A 20212-nucleotide genomic window follows, 5' to 3' on the forward strand; every position below is an offset into this window, starting at 1 on the left:
TTATTTCCATGGTTTTAGGAGAAAATTAGATCACCACATGGATTCTGAACACCTTTCTGTGGTATTAAATCTGTAAGCTTTGATTGTTGTTTAGGAGAGCAATGCAAGGTGTGTGTTTTTAAACCTCCCTCTGTTTTCATAAATAGGAACAAATAAACATTATTTTTCATGATTCTTGAGGCCATGATGATAATTTTATTGACCATGATTTTTATTGACCAATTCTGACCAGGCAGGATTCCCCTTTACAAGTAAAAAAAAAATGGGGATCCAGGGAAGCTATAATGGGTGGGTGGCTAGAGAGGTATTTAAAGGGTCTTACCTGGCCAGCACAGTTGCTGGCACCACCACACACTCCCCCACCCCCAGTGCAGGCCATAGCCTAAGTGCACACTGTGATGCCCCTTTTAGCATGCCACCCATGTAGCAGCGGTGTGCTAAAAGGGGCATTGCAGCATGCATTTAAGCTATGGGCTGCACTGGTGTAGTAGTGGCCGTGCCGACAGTTGTGCTGGCCGGGTAAGACCCTTTAAATACCTCTCTCACCGCTTCCCTGGCTGTCCATTCAATGCCGAATCGGTCTGCCGAAACTGGGTTTGATTTGGTTGTATTGTGGATAAAACTGCCCCCGGTTCAGTTTGCGACTGAGCCATCAAACTTGCCCACTTCAAGGCAAACTGGTTTGGTGTTGAACAGTTCATGCACAGCCATAGTCTGAGAGTTTTGGCCCCCTTGGGTTTTCCCCTTCAGATTTTTTTTTTAAATACTGACATACAGTATTTGTGGGTTACCCAGAGTCTGCTGGGAGGAAAGCTGGTCTTGTGGTAGCAAATATGAATTGTCCCCTTTGCTAAGCAGGATACACCCTGGTTTACATTTGAATGGGAAACTACATGTGAGCATTGTAAGATATTCCCCTTAGGAGATGGGACCACTCTGGGGAAAATATCTGCATGCTTGTATTCAGAAGTTTCCAGGTTCCCTTCCTGGCATCTCCAGATAGGGCTGAGAGAGACTCCTGCCTTGGAGGAGCTGCTGCCAATCTGTGTAGACAATACTGATCTAGCAGGACCAATTGTGTGACTCAGTAGAAGGCAGCTTCCTATGCTGGTACTTCCCTCTCACCCACAGGTACTCCAATTATGCATCCATAAGGAACTTAACATTTCTACCTCTTTCAGAAATAGTTATGTTACAGAGCTGAATCCTGACACAACAAATTTAGCTCTGACTGAGCCACTCTTCCAATATGTTGCAGTTCCACAGCCACAGTATCTTTTATTCCTTCATGGGTATCCACAGAGCAGCAAAACGTAGCTGCTGCTGCTGTTTTTGAGCAGGCTTGCTGCTGATCTATTGGTGTCGCAACTGATACTGATGAGTTTATTGTCACTTTAGGCAATTTTGTACTTCCTATTCTTGTTTTATTGTAAGCTGCCTTATGGAAGGTAGAATGGTGGGAGACAAATAATAACAATGAAATAACAGGACATGGACATGGAAGGGAATGGAGGAATCTAAATTTCAGCCCTGACAAGTCAAGTATTTTTAGGTACTAAGTAGTAGAATAGAGAAAAACATTTTGAGAAAAACAGGTCAAATGCTAAACAGATTGGCATGTCTTTGTTCCTAATCAAAAAAGCCATTAGGCAAGTATGAACAAGAGTTTCAAAATGTCAGTAAATCTCAGGATATCAAAGATTTTTCTAAGCCAGCAAGTTAATTGGTATTTTGATCCTTTTGAGCAAGTTAACAACAAAATAGATGAACCAGCAGTTTTCCCCCCTTGATGTTATTAAACAAATAGGTACACTTCTTATCTTCCTGTTCAGTAGCTGCTGTTTTGTAAACTCTTAGCAGGAAAGATGAGAACAAAAGCAATCAAAGGCAGGAAACAGAGATGATCAGGGTTTATCAGGTTGAGGTAAACAAAAGCTAAAGTCTTGTTTAATGCTTTGGCTGTCTTTTGTTTCCCTGTACAAGGAATGACTTCATGTAGCAGACCTGAAAGATAGTACTAGTTTATTGCATTGAAACAGAAGGCTAATTGCTACCAATTCACTTACTACTTCCGTAACCTGTGATTCTCCAAATAATAAAAGTACAAGATTTAGGATTAAATTTGCATTGGATCTCAAACCTGGAACCTGATTTCAATGCCAGGATTAAATTTTGGAAAATAAAATATAATAGTAAAGGACAGAGTGCCTCTGAGCATGTTCAGAGTTTTTCTTATTGCTGATTAACCATGCTTCTGGGACTATGATTCAAGGTTTCCTGATCAGAAAGCTTGGCTTCCAAACCTTGATCCCTTTGATTTATCAAAGTCCAGTTGTGGCAGCTTAGAAAAAAGTCTGAAAGACCTTATCCCCAAATGTGTAGATGCATGAGCCTCAAATTAGGAAAGGAATTCATTTCAGTGTTTGTTTGTTTTTAATTTTTAACAAAATTGTTCTGACTTGTTCATGAGCATCTTGTCCCTCTGCGAATGCAGCATATAAAGAATCCCCGCCCCCTCCTTGTAGGGCTAGAATACTTTGAGGAAGCGAGAACCGTTCATTTTGTTCTGTCCCCTCTCTGCTGATTTTCTGGTGTTAGTAAAAATATATTTGTTCCACCTTGGAGCCTAGGTGAAAAGAAGCCTAGACATTTAAAAATAAATAAAACCATCTGGCTATTAAACATTGAACGTATCTTGAATTGAATATTGTATTGGTATCACAGTTCTACAGAGTCATAATTTTGAGCATATGAGCAATTTTCCATGGGTTCACTTCCATTTATGATCAAGATGGAAGCATACATGTGAAATACACTTGCTTTTCTTTCAAAATGTTAACATATGAGATAAAGTTTGCACACACCCTGAATGCAATTTGGCTCCTCTGTGCCCACCCTATCTCCAAATATTTTGACTTTTCTGGTGCCATTTCTGCTGTAATTTTTCCTGAGGGTTTAACTCTTGTTATAGAGATTTTCACAATGTGGAATTCATCCAGGACTGCCTATGTAGGGGCAACATCATTTGCATCGTAGTTTTGTCTGGAAGCATGCCACACTGGTATGCATTTGGCTGTGTACACCAGTGACTATGCAGTTGCTGGCATTGCAGTGCAGGGAGGCTTTTTGTTTGTTTTCTTTTGCAGCTCTATGAGATTATCTCTAGAGGGTAAGGACATGAATATGAGTTAGCTAAGTGGGAACAAGGAACAGGAAAATAAAAACAATTATGTTTGCACCAGCATCTTATTAAGAGAAGCAGTCCGTTTTTTACCGATTAGGGTCCTTATTCCTGATTTCATTTGGGTGAAACTGGTGGCACTCAGATTTGCATTTTCCCCTTTATTTTTTTTAATGCTAATGGGACTAATATAAGTGCATCAAGACAAGACCCAAAGCTTTGATCTTGGCTTAACGCCCCCCCCCCCCCCCAGCTCATGAAATCTCTCAGAAGGGCATTTAATACAGAACAGAAGTGTGTACCTCAGTTCTGAATTACGCTATTCATATGCAAGCAAGTATGTTAAGAGAACATTTACATGACAGGTTCATGCAACTCTTGGAAAGAAACAACAATGTGACTGGAGCAGCCTCAAGACTTGGGGGCAGGGGATAGACATGGTGTGATGTTCTTTGTGGTGAGAATATAAGCAAGCTTGCAAGGTCAAATTTTCCCTTTTAAAAACAGGATATGGTAGAGTTGTATGGTCTTCTCTTTCAAGGTCTTAGGAGAGAGAAAAATACTGTATCATTGATGGCAATCTGTGTAACTGTGATGTGCTTTTAAAATAACGGACCTCCAATGGACCTCCAACTAATGGAATGACTCATGCTGGGTGCTAAATAATTGTTCTTGTTTGTTTAGAGCACTTAGCATTTCATACCCCATCTTGTTTGGACAGGACGCCAGCTACACACGTGATAAAGACAGTGTTAAACTGAGAGTGCCCCTGCCCTGATGTCACTGGAAGATTCACAATGCCCTCTCAAAGCATTCCTTTATCATGTGAGGGGTGATAAAGGGATGGGGTTTTTTTTCTTATTTTAAATAAAAACAGACATGCAATTACTATTTCAATTTTATTTTATTTTTTAAACCCTATAAACCTTTTTGCTTTCACAGGGGGGGGATTTCCATTTCCCCCTTTCATGTTATCTTATATAAAACCATTGTAATCCTATGGCCGTTTAGAGTAAGCCTCATGCTGACTAGCTGGTTCTATGTTTCTGATGAATCATTTTAAGTTTGATTGTTCTCCTACCAATAAAGTCCCTTGTGATTAAACTGTGATACACAGAAATGTGGAGAGAGAGAGAGAGAGGGAGAGAGAGAGAGAGAGAGATTCACAGTTTGGTACTGCAAGCAAATGTTTCAAAGTTATATACAATCGAATTGCAAATGCACCTTTAAGTTGCATTCTTGTGGCATAAGCGAGTCCCCACTCCCAAGCTAGTATAATGGGAGGTAGATCTTCTGACCTAAAGATACCTCAAGGCTGTTCACACAAGCATCCCTACCCAGGCTTGGGCAGCACTACCTCGGTGCGGCTGCTCATGTGAAGTGCTGGGATCGAGATCGATCCCAGCGCTGCTTCCTTGGGGCAGCAAAAGGCAAGTGTGTCTTTTACCCAGGTCTGGGGCTGTGTGTATCCTTGGTCAGTGGTGTCAGCCATGGGTGGGGTCTATGCCATCTCCTCCTCCCTCCATAAGGATGCTGTTACCTCACCTGTGGAGCTGGTTTGGGTAAACCTTCCCCTTCCATTGGATTGACATTCTATGTCCTGGCGCCCCCTACTGCTTATCTGCTGGAATATAGCTGACTGGGGCAATAAGAGATATGATATCAGTTAATATCCTAATTAAGTATGATTGTCATGGGTTTAATACTTATACAGTAAACATTACACCTAGTCAAAGGAGAGGTAAGGCTAATGTGGGGTTGGGTATAATGGTATCTACATCCTTACATGCTGTAGTTCAGACTCTTCCAGCATGTGATCAAATGGCAATGGCTATTCTCATTCATCTTGGTACTAGCAATTTACTGCTTTTTAATGTCTACCTGCCCCTACAGTGGCTAAAAGCCCAATGTAAAAGTAACTGGCACAACCTAATATATATATATATATATATATATATATATATATATATATATATATATATATATTGGTAGTATGTTGGTTGAATTTCCCGTAGCATATGTGCTAATTGGGGGAGATTTTAATGAGAGAATGGGGTCTGATGATATGGCTTTATATGCACGATACCATCATTGTTCCCCTGATTTATGGGAAATGAACATCTTACCGAAGCATCAATTTAAGGACAATGTCTCAAATGTTGCTGGATTTTGCTTGGCTCAGTTGGCCTATTGCTTAAACTTGAACATTCTCAATGGGGCAATTGATGGTGATATCCCTGCAGAATATACTTACTGGGGGGCTGGGATGAGTATGATTGATTATATGATTGTCTCACATAACGTGATCCATCTACTGACCTCTTTCCAGGTGATATTGGGCTGCCCAGACAGTGACCACCTCCCAATAAATTTAAGCTTAAAGCTATCTGAAGTTTATGTACATCTTTTAGTTACCATCAAACTGATCTGGAAGGGGATGCGTTAATGTGCGGGTTAAATGGACGGCTGAAGTGAATGAAGTAGTTGCCCAGCTAATCCATTCAGATAGGTTACAGCAAATCAAGGTAAATTTAATGAGTGACAATGATAATAAGTTAGAGAACTTATTAACAAACTTCAGGGGTTCCTGATTAATAAAGAAGTGAGGATTAGGCAATCAGGGGATCCAAGGTTAAAATCATGGTTCGACCAGGAGTATACAGGCCGAAAAAGACCGCATCAGCTTCTACAGGCACTATAAGGAAACTACAGATGCCACAAATGCACAAGCCTTGTTAAAAAATCCCCAATCCAAATGGTTACTTTTAGATAAAAAAGGAAAGCAACTAAAGAAAACTGGCAGCAACTGACAGAGGCTGTAAAATCTAGAGACTCTTGCACATTTTGGCATAGTGTGACACAAAGATCAGGCAGTAAATTGGAATGCCATATATCTGCGGCAGTATGGGAAGCTCACTTCCATTCAACATACATGCAACCAAGTGACTCAGTGGACTGTATTTCCCTTGTGCAGAGCCATCCATGCAGACATTATCAAACTGGCCACCTGTATCTGTTGGGAAGATGAAGCAATTAACTGGACAACTGAAAAGGAAGAAGGCCCCTGGTCATTATTTTATTCATGCTGAGGTATTCCAATCCAATATTGACTGGTGGTCACCAGCATTGGCAGCACTCTTCACATATATTGATAAATCCACCCATACCCCGAAAGACTGTTGTCCCTCTCCATAAAAAAGGGCAAAGGAAAGATCCTGCCAACTATCACCCAATCAGCCTTTTGAATGTGGTCAGCAAGCTTTACACAAAGCACCTATTTGTGAAGTTCTATGACTGGATAGAAGATAACAATATTCTAGCTGAAGAATAAGCAGGATTTAGGCCAGAAAGATCTACAATAGATCAAGCGATGATTTTGCAACTTCTAATGGAGAAGTAGGTACACGGTTTTAAGATCCCGCTTCATTAGGCCTTTGTAGATCTAAAGTCTGCTTTTTATTCCATCTCTAGAGAGAGGTTATTGAAGAAACGATTGCTAACTAATATTGATAAACAATTCCCATTGCCGATATACAAGCTGCATTGAGAGTTAGATGTGGCATTCAAGGTCAATTAACCAATTCAGTCCCTACAATATGAGGAGTCAAACAAGTAGTAAAAAACCTGATTTTTTAAATTCAATTTGTGCCCCAAACAAATCACCCCTGATTTGTTTTGTGTCCAAATCTACTCCCCCAGCACCCCCAGATTCGATTTGTATTTGATTCAATTAGATTTAGATTCAGATCAATTTGGACCACTTAACAAGGTCCTGGGGGCACCAAATTTGGTTGGTGGGTAGGTCCCCATGGGTGCCATCTACCACCCAAATTTCTAGGTGGTGGAGTGCTTGGTTGATTTTAATGATTTTTTTTTCATTTTTACTGATTTTGTATATTTCCACCATAGGAAATAATGGAGATTCGAAGTCACCCTATCGTGACCGTGACATGGATCCCCAGCTTTCATTTAAAAACATAAAGCTAAGCTCTAGCCCTTGCAGAAGTGGAGTTATAGAGCAAAATGTATGGTCATTATTTTTCAAGTGTTTGTATTCTTTGGTGTATAATAACTTTTCCTCATAATGATTCCCTATGAGGATTCATTCCACACCTTCATTTCTTTTGTTCATTTGGACTCTCATTGGACAGTGCCAACTGTCAACTTCCATGTGCCAACTACACACACACCACCTGCAAGGCAGTGGGTACACATTTGATTTATTTAGGAATATTGAGGTGTTTAGATTATTTAGTGTCTAATAACCTTTCCTCATAATGAATCCCTATGAGGATTCATTATACACCTTCGTTTCTTCTGTTCATTTTGAGTGTCATTGGACAGTGCTGTCAACTGCCATGCGTCAACTACCCCCCTCCACACACACACACACACACACACACACACACACACACACACACACACACACACACTGGGGTACTCAGTTTGGTTTTTTAAAATGAATTTTTGAAGTGATTAGATTCTTTGGTATCTTCGTTACGCACTTTCATTTCTTCTGCTCATTTTGACCCCACTGCTTTGCTGGTGGGGGTGGGGAATTAGTGGCACCCCATGTTCCAACTAACCAACAAGCCAATGGGTACTCAGTTTATATTTTAGGAATTTTTTGAGATGTTTAGACTCTTTGGTGTGTAATGAATCCTCATAGGGATTCATTATTAGGAAAGGTTATTAGACACCAAAGAGCCTAAACACTTGAGAAAAAAAATCCTAGAACATAAACTGAGTAGTACCCCACTGCCTTGTGGGTGGGAGGGGGGTGTAGTTGGCACATGGCAGTTGACACTGTCAAAAAGACAGTCAAAATGAATAGAAAAAATGGAGGTGTGTAATGAATACTCATAGGAATCATTAAGGAAAAGTTATTATATAGCAAAGAATCCAAACACTTGAAAAATAGTGACCACACACTTTGCTCCATAACTCCACTTCTACAAGTGCTAGAGCTCAGCTTTTTAAAAAATAAAATCTGGGAATCTAGGGGAATTAATGGGAGGGATCCAAATCATGAATCAATTCAAATAGAATCAGGCGTGATTCGATTTAGAGCCAAATCTAGCCAATGGACCACAGGGGTGATTTGTTTTGTCTCCAAATCACCCAAATCAGCTAGATTTGGGTACAAATCGATTTGTACCCAAATCAATTCGCACATCCCTACAAACAAGGGTGTATGCTTGTCCCATTACTATTTAATTACTATATCAATCCAGTAGTACATCTTAATAAAAAAGAGTTCCACCCACCTAAATTAGCTTATAGGCATGTCTCACTACTTTTGTACACCGATTATATGGTTATTCTTTCACGGTCTGTTGTAGGGCTAAGAAGAGCCCTAACATCCTTTGCACAATTCTGTGAGGATGAAAAGCTGCTGATAAACTATCAAAAGATGAAAATAGTGATTTTTGCTAGGAGAGTTAAGGATAATAGTTGGTATATTAATGGTAACAAAATAAGTAGACCAGGTACACTGTTTTAACTTTCTAGGAATAAGCTTCCATTCATCTGGTCAGAGAGATGCACATTTAGATCATGCTTCAGAAGTAGCACAGAGGAGTGCCTCGGCTATTCTATCCTTCTGTCATACCAAAGGCGGATGATATATCCTTGTGGTCCTGAAATGGGAGGCAGTGAATTTACCTGAGGGATCCTGAGGGTCAGCTCTGTGATAGGAGGGAGGAGGCACTTGTGATGGGCCAGGAGGAAGGCTTGGTGCAGGAGGCAGAGCAGAGTAATGAATCTCAGGTGGAACTCTCACTGCTGCTGTTATCTCCCAGAGCAGGCAGGCATGAGAAGTGGCATGACCAAGTCAGGGAGTTGAGACATAGCAATCACATGCAGCATGCATGAGACTGATTGAGGGTAGCTGATTGATTCCAGCTGGCAACCTGCTATAAATTCTGCAGCATCTTTTGAGACGGGCTGCTGGAGACAACTCATCAACAGCCTCCAGACCTCCCTCTGTGACTCCTTGGACCCTTGGACTCAGGACCTTTGGGATCTGGTGAGCAACCTTGGTTGCGGGGAATACGGGTTGGACTTGGTACTCAGTAGTGATTTGTTCTCTTGTGCTTCTTTACAGATGCTTGACAAAACCTTGTGCCTGCCTGGAGGAAGTGTATAACCGGAGACATCTTTTTGCCTGATACTACATCGTAAATTATGGACGGTGTGGTGACTGTGGGGAGTTTACAACAGCTAGTGCCAGAAAACCAATCAGCAAGGGAAAAACAGGCCTACAAAATGGAGCTTGAAACGACTCAAAATGGGTTTGCTTTGTTTCAAATTCAAAATAGGCTTTATTTTAAAGGGTGTTTTGTTTTGAGATTGAAACACTCAAAATGGCCCATTTCAAGTCAAAACATTTTACACTGAAAGGTTTTGCACATCCCTAGGAGATTGTTGTGATAGCCTTTAAAGTCTTGGACCCGTTAAGAGAGGAGGAACTTAGGAACATGATTCTGTGGTAATGTACTGCCTTTGCGCTTTATATGGCCCCATCAGACAAGTGGAGAGAAGGAGATTTTGGGATTGCCTTGCAGACCACATGGAGGGTAATTGCCACCTCATAGTAGCAAGTGATTTCAATAATCGATCAACCCCCACAGACAGGATGAGTGATCCCCTAGGCATATGCTGGAAGAAGCGGGAGGATGAATCCCCACCCCTCACGGGAGAGGGAAATCACCTGAACTCTTTACTGAAGAACAAGGAGCTTCAGGAAATGGGAAAGCAAGTTTTCAATGGAGTGAGCTTTCTACTGATGGTTAAACTTGAAGAGTATGGGGCAAAATATCTCAGGACTGACAACAACCATTTCACCTATTTTCACCCAAATGTGGCGAGCCGTCTGGTTAAGATATGGACCTCGAAGGAGCATCAGGTAGAATAAATTGTGATCTGGATCATGCTCTGGTCTGACTATGGACTTCTGAAAACCTAGTTCTCTATTGAAGGGATTGCGCCCAGAGGGAGACCCATGTGGTGCCTAATACCTCAGGCTTTGTGCTGACAAGGGTTCAAGGATGCAAGTGAAAGCTGCACAGGGACTTTTCTCCACTATATAATTGCAGTTATAGACTGTAATTTACAAGATGTGGCCCTCTGCTAGGATGAATTGGAGAATATGGTTAAAAGATTCTGCCTGTCCCAGAAAAGGCAAACCTGGAGATCCAGAAATACCATGCCAGTTTACACTGGTTTTTTACAAATTCATAAATTCAGGATCCAGAAACATCAGGTAGGCAGAGCTGCAGAGGGTGTTGGACGCCCTTCAGGATTTCCATCAGAAGTGGAAGAATGCACACATGCGCAAAGAACAGTGCCAGACCAAGGGGCCCTGAGTGGAGAGCAATGAATGGGAAAAACAAAGGTCAGCTGCCAAGACCACCACACAATTCATCGGTTGTAAAGATTCTGAGAATAGTGATCTGAAATGGAACCTGCAAGGGATGGTACAAATCATGACGGGCTTTTACAAGAAATTGTATGAGCACCGTGAAATCATCACTGAGAAAGTGAAAGCTTTTTTAATGCCCTCCCAGCAAAAAGAGAACAGGAATGTTTGACTGTGGAAGAATGTAAAATGCTCACTTCTCTGATTACATAAGAGGAGATAATTAAAACTCAGAGCTCAGCTAAGTCCTGCTCTGCTCCAGGTCCCGATGGTATCGGTTATGAATCTTACAAAATGACTTGCTGGCACCAAAATTGGTTAAGATATTCAATGCGGTCTTGATGGTTCATCAGGAGTTTGGTGCTTCCTTCTATGAAGGGAAACTCTTTTTTTTTTCCCCAGAAGAAAGAAGGAGATCCAGTAGCACTGGGGAGCTGGCACCCAATTACCATGACAAATGTTGATTACCAATTGATGGCTAAAGTTCTAAATGTCAGTCTGTCTAAAGTGACCTCCAAATTGATAGCTCCAGAACTGTCCAATGTCCCAGGCAGAAGAATGACAGACTCACTGGTTGATGTGAGAGGTCATAGAAAACTGCAGGAGGAAGTAATGGAGTGGTACCCTGTTATGGCTCGACCAAACAAAAGCCTTTGACAGGGTCCATCATGATTATTTGTGGGCTGCCTTCTGGTGGCAGGGAATCGCTGACCTTTTTGTAGGATTTCTGAAAACCCTATATAACAAGATTGCAGTCTGCCTCTCCATCAATGGACACTTAAGCAAACATATCAGTGTGACATCCAGTCTGAGACAAGGGTGCCTCTTGAGTCCATTGCTGTATGTGGCAGTGATTGATCCTCTCCTGAGAACAGTCCTGGGGAGTGACCGTTCTTTACTCTGCTTCCATCTGCAATCTCCAGGATTGGCAGACAATGCAAAACTCATAGCCATAGCTCATGCAGATTACATCTAAGTCTTTTCTGAAAGTCAAAGAGATAAAAGACTGAAATCTGAAAGAATTTGGAGGACTAGAGGAGGGTTTGGGGAGCCATAGTTAACAGGGAGAAATGATGTCGGCTCTGCCTGCTGCTCAGGAACATGGAATGGGAGGTCTTGCCCCTGGAAGGCCCGGGAGGGGGAAGGGAAGGGAGTATTCCACTGGCAGAAGTGGTAAAGAAAACCAAATTCTGGGGATCAAATTCTACTTTCAAGAAGATGGCTGGAAAGAGAATTGGAATGATTGGGCAGAGCAAACGACCCACCAGTTTAGGGGCAATTTAGGAGAAGGGGCAATTAAATCCCCCCCCCCAAGGATATTTTTAGCAACCTATTGCCTACCATGTGTGCTTTTCTTGGTCAACATCTTCCCCCCACTGGAACCCATCATTTCAAGGGTCATGGAAACCTTTTTCAAATTTCTGTGGGGCACCATCTGCCTCCCAGTAGCCAAAGGATTGGCATATAAAAGCATCGAGGACAGCAGGCTCAGCCTTCAGGTGCTTGTGCCCAGGTTGCTCACTGTCTACATCATGGCCAATTTTAAGAGGTGGGTGGAGATAGAAAGGGAGAGAGATGAGGGCACTGAAATGAATCCCAGAAACAACTTTCCATGGTACCTGATGGCAGAAAGATGGTCGGGGACCCTTTGGGGGTGCAGATGATGTGGGGAAGAGAAGACAGAGTATAGACATACTTCTACCATCATACTTGAAGGAAGCAGCCACCCTTGTGAAATAATGCAAGATCCCAGCTGAACAGATTAAAGAAAAGGCCTGAGGGCCAGACAAAGCTTTGATATCCATAATCTATTATGAAATTGTGTGCGTCTACATTTTTGAACCATTGAGAACAAGTGAACACGTACACAATCAAGGACCTCTGTATCTGAGGGCTCCCGACTTCTCAATACTAGCTTTTAAGGATACCACACAGACCCCTACCACCTCTGGGAAGTCCAGTGGAGAGCCTATCACAAACTGCTAGATAACACTGAAGCTGCCCCTGGAAAACTGTAGAGGAACAATAATAATAATTATTATTATTTACATTTTATATCCCAATCTTCCTCCAAGGAGCCCAGAGCGGTGTACTACATACTTGAGTTTCTCTTTCACAACAACCCTGTGAAGTAGGCTAGGCTGAGAGAGAAGTGACTGGCCCAGAGTCACCCAGCAAGTCTCATGGCTGAATAGGGATTTGAACTCGGGTCCCCCCGGTCCTAGTCCAGCACTCTAACCACTACACCACCAATTGACCTGCAAAAGGAGCAAAGAAGGGATACAATGGCTCACCTTTTACAGGAGTGTAAAAGGTGACAACAGCTCACCTTTTACAGGCGTGTCCAGTCACCAAGAGAATGTGGAGGGAAATATTGGAAGCATTGGATTGGCCTGATCAACAGCGCCAGTCCTGGGAAGGGATCTGCTCAGGAGCAGGTAACAATGAGGTCATCAAAGGACCATGAAATAGAAAGAGGGAACAGGGAGCGAGATGAATCTTCCTGTGGTCCATCATACATGTTATCAATCTTATGGTCATCAGAGCAGTGATGTTCCAAAGGAGGAGGGGAAAACTGAAAGGCAAGCGACTGGAAAACAGTTAGGGTGGGGGGTCATGGGTCAGTCCCAAGACATCCATTTGATTCATCCTCAGTAAATTGAGACAGTTATGCCCATACGCAAAGAACACCACTTCTAAGTTTACCTGGCAATGTTCCTGGCAGTGGATGCTAGGTGCCTCCCTACCCCCATTACCTGAGAGATAGGATTCTCATTTGGGTTCTCATGCTCATGTTTTTGCTGCATAGAATTTTCTGAGTTGCATAACCTTATATTTCCTTTCCTTTCCGTTTGAGTTGAAATCAGTTGTGGGTGCCAGGAGTCGAAATTGACTTGATGGCACATTTTACTTTATATAATGCAGAAGGTATTAAAAGTTGAAAAGTTTTTTTTTAATTGTATCAAAGGTATATGATGGAGTGTGTGTGTGTGTGTGTGATGATACATTACTTATGTAACAGTATTTTTTTGTACTTGTGAATTTATGGTTAATTTTCCTTTCTGCTTTGTAAGTACATAAAGTGCATTAATGATCTGTAAGGTGTGAATTTTTGTCAAATAAAAATCCATAATCCTAACTCCATGAGCAAAAGCCAGCAAGCATGCCATTCCTGCTTCTTCGCCTTCCAAGCCATTCTCAAAGCTGCCCTCCTTATGCATGGCAGGTGAGGGCGTGAAAGGGAGCCATTTTCTGATGTTTTACAAGTAAGCCTCTTTGTAGGACCATAGCTTCTTTGCCATCAAACTAAACAGAAGAAACCTCAATTAGAATTTACAAAGATAAAGCAAGAGAAACTTGAATTGGCTGTTAAGTGTTGATGTGGAGCACGTTGATGTTTTTGCTTCTCCAATACATTTAGGAACATGTTCTGAATGAAGGAAAGCATGAAAATATGTCTCAGTTTTCTTGGATTTGTTTTCATTATGAATCAAATAGTGGGCAAAGGGACTTTAAGATCAGATTGCGGGGAGGATCCTGATCTCTGCCCTTGGGATTTTCAAAATCTCCAGAGAATATACTGAAATGCTCCTAGAACTGCCACTTAACCAGGAAAAATTGTAGGAGTTTGATGAACAGAGTTAATTCTCTTTAACTCTGCAGTTATTCATTTATAGAACCACACTAAAGCTATGGAACCCTTTTCCCCTCTGGGATTGCATTTTTCCCCCTTTTGTAATGAAGATGGATGTGGAAGTCATTTTTATTGTAAACTAATTGTAGTCATGACACATGCTGACAGAATTTCAGCCCCAACCATCCTTCAGTGTCACTAAGCTAAAAGGACTGCTCGCAATTAACTACGGGTTACAGATGGATGGAATGGTGTGGGGAGGGGGGGATCTCAAGCAAATCTTCTCCCCTTAAATTTGCTTGCAAAAAAATGTAAATGTATATTCTTTTTTCTCCAGTATTCCCAGTTACAGATGGTGTTGGCTTTAGGGATTGTTTTTAAAAGACATGCAAGTATGGTGTTGGATCCAAAAGTGCCTTTCGGAATGCAGAGAGAGTCTGTCACTCATGGAAAGACTGTGTTTACAGTACTTGATAGATTGTTGCAGGACAAACGTGAAATGAAATCTGCTTGTGTAAAGTCTTATGGAATCATATCATCATCATCATCATCATCATCATCATCATCATCATCATTTTTTACATCTCACCCAATGAGGCTATTCTCACGACTGCAAGAAAGCGGGCTAAGGGAGCTCAGCCTGCTTTCCTGTGGCCGTGGGCTCCTGCTCAGCTCCCAGCAGTTAGCCTGCTTAAGTTCCCTTCCCTCCCTTAAGTGAGGTTAGCAGAGCGAGCGCTCCGCTAACCCCATTTTACTGTTTGTGTACCACCGTGGTGACACACAAGCAGACCCCCGACTGGGAGGCTACAAGCAGCCTCCTGGCCTCAAAGGTTTCCCCAGAATGCCCTGCGCACTTGCGCAGGACATCCTGGGACTTCCAGGGGCCACGTGGCCCCTGATCCCTGCTGCCCCTACCAGCTCTGTGACGGAGCCAGTAGTTGTGTGGGCGGCCGATCCAGCCACCCAGGGATGGCTCCCTGCTCGTCTGTGGCCCAATCTCCCCACACTGCTCATGTGGAGAGCCTGAATGAGTTCTGGGTGGTGTATAGGGAAGGTAGTCCCTCAGGCAGCAGATGCTTGTGGCACCACAGGGCAGCAAGGTGTCCCCCACTGCTGCCATTAGAGCAGCTCTTTGGGAGCGATCCAACGCTTGCAAGCTTTGCACAAAGTGCCTTTCACTCCTTGCTCAGCTTGCAAGAAGCACAAGGAGAGAAGAGAAGGTGCTGGGAAACTTCCCTCCAGCTTGCCACTTTCAAGGCTCACAAGGGTCAATTCTGAAAAGGGGCTGCCCCCCACCAGAGGTTCAAGGTGGCACAGCATTTGGTGATTTGCCTCAGGCACAGTAAGACCTTGATATTGGGCTGCCCCAATGATGTACATTGATGTGGGCTGCCCTACTGTATCCTCCCAATAACCCGCAAGTAAATTATGTTAAGAGAGAGTCACTAGCCAAGGAAACCCAATGAGCTTTATGCTGAGCCAGGATTTGAACCCTGGTGTCTGTGGTAAAAATTAGAACCCTTACATTGATTGATTGATTGATTGATTTGATTTTTTTATACCGCCTTTCTAAAATGGCTCAGGGTGGTTTACAATTAAAACAAACCATTAAAACAGTAAAGTGCTAAAACAAACAAACAAACAAAAAAAACACAATATAACAACAATTAACAAAAACATTTTAAAACAACAATTAAACAATCACAGTAATTAAAAACCCTAAAACCGGGTTAAAATATTAAAACTGGTTTAAAAACCCTGGAAAGCCAGGCCAAACTGATACGTTTTAAGGGCTCTCCTGAAGGCTAGTAGAGAATTCAAATTATGGATATCTGCAGGGAGCGCAGTCCATAGCCCTGGAGCATCTATAGAGAAGGCCCGCCTCTGAGTCGCCACCAGACAAGCTGGTGGTAACTGGAGATGAACCTCCTCAGATGACCTTAATGTGCAGTGGGGATCACGCAGAAGAAGGCGCTCTCTAAGGTAACTTTGGCCTAAGCCATTCAGGGCTTTAAAGGTAATAACCAGCACTTTGTATTTTGCCTAGAAACATATCGGCAGCCAGTGTAGCTGTTTCAAAACAGGCATAATATGCTCTCCGGGTTGCCCCAGAGACCAATCTGGCTGCCGCATTCTGAACTAACTGAAGTTTCCGGACTACGTACAAAAGCAGCCCCACGTAGAGCGCATTGCAGTAGTCGAGCCGGGAGGTTACCAGCTGATGCACCACTGTTTTGAGGTCTCTCCGAGGAATGGGCTCAGCTGTCGAATCAGCCGAAGCTGACAGAAAGCACTCCTGGCCATGGCCTCCACCTGAGATACCAAGGTGAGGCCTGGGTCCAGGAGTACTCCCAAGCTGTGCACCTGCTCATTTTGGGGGAGTGTAACCCCATCCAGCACAGGAAGATCTAACTCACCCCTCAGATTCTGAGCCCCCACAATGAGCACCTCCGTTTTGCTTGGATTCGGCTTCAATTTGTTATCCCTCATCCAGCCCATTACTGCCTATAGGCAGGCATTTAGAGAATGGGTGCCATTTCCTGAAGATGAAAGGGAGAAGTAGATTTGGGTGTCATCAGCATACTAATAACACCCAGCACCAAATCTCCTGATGACCTCACCCAGCGGTTTCATGTAGATATTGGTGACAGAATGGAGCCCTGGGGGACTCCATATAACAGCTCCTGCTCTGAGGAGTGACTGTCACCAAGCTCCACCATCTGGGATCTACCTGAGAGATAGGAACTAAATCACTGCAAAGCAGTGCCTCCTATTCCCAACTCCCCCAGGCAACCCAGAAGGATACCATGGTTGATGGTATTGAACGTCACCGAGAGATCCAAGAGGACCTACAGAGTCACAATCCCTCTGTCTATTCCCTGGTAAAGGTCATCCATCAGGCCGACCAAGGCTGTCTCAACCCTATAGCACGTTCTAAAGCCAGTTTGAAATGGGTCTAGATAATCAGTTTCCTCCAAAACCACCTGGAGCTGGTTGGCCACCACCCTCTCGATTACCTTGCCCAACCAGGGGAGATTGGAGATTGGCCTATAACTATCCATTGCTGAGGGATCCAGGGAAGGCTTCTTGAGAAGAGGTCTAACTATTGCCTCCTTCAAACAAGGAGGCACCCTACCCTCCCTCAGCCATGCATTTATGATATTAACTAGGTCATCTCCAACAATCTCTCCGCTAGATCGAAGCAGCCAGTTTGGGCAAGGATCCAGAGAACAAGTGGTAGGCCGTACCTCTCCAAGCAGCTTGTCCAGGTCATCAGGAGTCACAAATTGAAACTGATCCAACCTAATACTGCAGGAGGGATCTCTGGATACCTCCCTCACAGACCCTGCAGAAGTAGTGGAGTCCAAGTCAGCCCGAATACAGGAGATTTTATCCGCAAAGAACCCACTAAAGGCGTCACAGCAGAGTATCTCTGGGAGCTGATCTGAGGCAGAAGGAGCAGCGATTATACTCCTCACAACCCGGGATAACTCTGCCGTATGCAAGTCCACAGATGCAATGCACGCTGACCAAAACTCTTTTTTGCTGCACGCACTGCCATCGTGTAAGTCTTCAAATGGGTTCTATGCTGCATCCTGTCAGATTCGAGCCGAGTTCTCCTCCACTTGCGTTCCAGTTGCTTATAGAAGTTACCTATACCTACCTCATCGCTTCTCAGCATTTTGGCTATGATAAAGTGTAGAAGTTACCTGGGTTTTCTTTTACCATTCCTTATAGCCCCACTATGCTGTAAATATCTCCCAAAGAAGCCATAGTATACCCTAGAAATCCCTGGAATGCAAAGTATTTTGGCCACAGATCTTTCATCCTGTGTCACCTTAAGTGGCACAGCAGGGAAATGCTTGACTATCTAGCAGAAGGTTGCAGGTTCAAATCCCTGCTGGTACTGTATCGGGCAGCAGCGATATAGGAAGATGCTGAAAGGCATCATCTCATACTGCACAAGAGGAGGCAATGGTAAACTCCTTCTGTATTCTACCAAAGAAAACCACAGGGCTCTGTGGGCGCCAGGAGTTGAAATTGACTTGACAGCACACTTTACCTTTCATCCTGCACTCAGCTATGTCCTTTGAATTAGATGGACAACAGCCAAAGAGAGAGATTACTACTGGGGTTACAAATCGCTTGTAATTATTTACAACTTAGTCTCACCACTGGGCACAAGGTAGCCCAGGAAAATAATAGTAGTAATAATAATAATAATAATTTTCAAGGCCTTGAAGAATATATAAGGGACAGTGAAGAAGATGCACTTCAAATGGTCAAGAACGCGAAACTATTCAACACCAATGAAACAAAGCAGGCCTACAAGAAAGAACAAGTCAAGAACCGAGCAGAAAAATGGAGAAATAAGCCCCTGCATGGTCAATATTTACACAATATAAGTGGGAAATCAGATATCACCAAGACCTGGCAATGGCTTAAGAATGGCAACTTGAAGAAAGAAACAGGGTTTAATACTGGCTGCACAAGAACAGGCACTAAGAACAAATGCAATAAGAGCAAAAGTAGAAAAATCCACAACAAACAGCAAGTGCCGCCTTTGTAAAGAAGCAGATGAAACAGTGGACCACCTGATCAGCTGTTGTAAGAAGATCGCACAGACTGACTACAAACAAAGGCATGACAAGGTAGCAGGGATGATACACTGGAACATCTGCAAAAAATACAAGCTACCTGTAGCCAAAAACTGGTGGGACCATCAAATTGAAAAAGTTGAAGAAAATGAAGATGTAAAAATATTATGGGACTTCCGACTAAAAACAGACAAACATCTGCCACACAATACACCAGATATCACTGTAGTCGAGAAGAAAGAAAAACAAGTCAAAATAATCGACATAGCAATACCAGGGGATAGCAGAATAGAAGAAAAAGAAATAGAAAAAATCACCAAATACAAAGATCTACAAATTGAAATTGAAAGGCTGTGGCAGAAGAAGACCAAAATAATCCCAGTGGTAATTGGCGCCCTGGGTACAGTTCCAAAAGACCTTGAAGAGCACCTCAACACCATAGGGGCCACAGAAATCACCATCAACCAATTACAAAAAGCAGCTTTACTGGGAACAGCCTATATTCTGCGACGATATCTATAACCATTGACAATAAAATTCTGGCATCCCAGGTCCTTGGAAAGGACTCGATGTCTGGATAAAACAAACCAGTCAGAAATAATAATAATAATAATTCGATTTCTATACCGCCCTTCCAAAAATGGCTCAGGGCGGTTTACAAAGAGAAATAACAAATAAGATGGCTCCCTGTCACCAAAGGGCTCATATTCTAAAAAGAAACATAAGACACACACCAGCAACAGTCACTGGTAGTACTTTGCTGGGGGTGGATATGGCCAGTTAATCTCCCCCTGCTAGATAAAGAGAATCACCACGGTAAAAGGTGCCTCTTTGCCCAGTTAGCAGGGGTAACCACCTGAAATATATGCAGGGTTCACACACAAAGCCTGCACACAGCTGATCATTTGGATTGATTGCCATGTGCTTTTTGAGTACATGCTATGGTGTGCCAGAAGCCACACCCTACACATGGTAGCACATGCACACACACAACTAGCTGGCATGGATAGGAAATGAAAGTGTGAGTGGGCTTATGCTGCATTTGTCCATCTGCATAGCTGTGAGATTTTAACTGAAAGTATTTCCAGGAATTTCTGCATCGGCTGATATCAAAATTCTATGCCTTTATTACTTTATTATCTTCAGTAAATATTTCCAACAATGTTAGCTGAGGGTCTGTTTTAATTTCCTGATTAACGATTTTACCCATTTCTGCAAATACCAAGTCCCAAAAGGTTCTACTCATTAGGTACATCCACCATAGATGGAAATATGTGCCCTTCTCATTAGTCGTTCTAATAGAGCATAGATTTGTTTTTAGTAATATATGTTTTTAGTAATATAATTTAGTAATATAATATATATTATATCATATATAG

General features: G+C 42.7%; 1 protein-coding gene across 19 annotated transcripts in view; it reads left to right on the plus strand.

Annotated features, from left to right (window-relative positions):
* MYO3B (myosin IIIB) overlaps window positions 1–20212 on the plus strand; it is a 523310-nt gene that overhangs the window by 334677 nt on the left and 168421 nt on the right. The window contains exon 29 of one of the 19 annotated variants that reach the window (XM_053283488.1): window positions 5511–5554. The exons of 17 other annotated variants lie outside the window; for them this stretch is intronic. In XM_053283488.1, the coding sequence (XP_053139463.1) occupies window positions 5511–5514 (4 nt within the window). In that variant the 3' untranslated portion in view covers window positions 5515–5554. Of the gene's footprint in view, window positions 1–3902; window positions 3985–5510; window positions 5555–20212 lie in introns of those variants that run through there. One more of the 19 variants, XM_053283487.1, reaches the window with a different exon arrangement.

Source organism: Hemicordylus capensis, chromosome 1, assembly GCF_027244095.1.
Source record: "Hemicordylus capensis ecotype Gifberg chromosome 1, rHemCap1.1.pri, whole genome shotgun sequence".
In the NCBI taxonomy this organism is placed as follows: Eukaryota; Metazoa; Chordata; class Lepidosauria; order Squamata; family Cordylidae; genus Hemicordylus; species Hemicordylus capensis.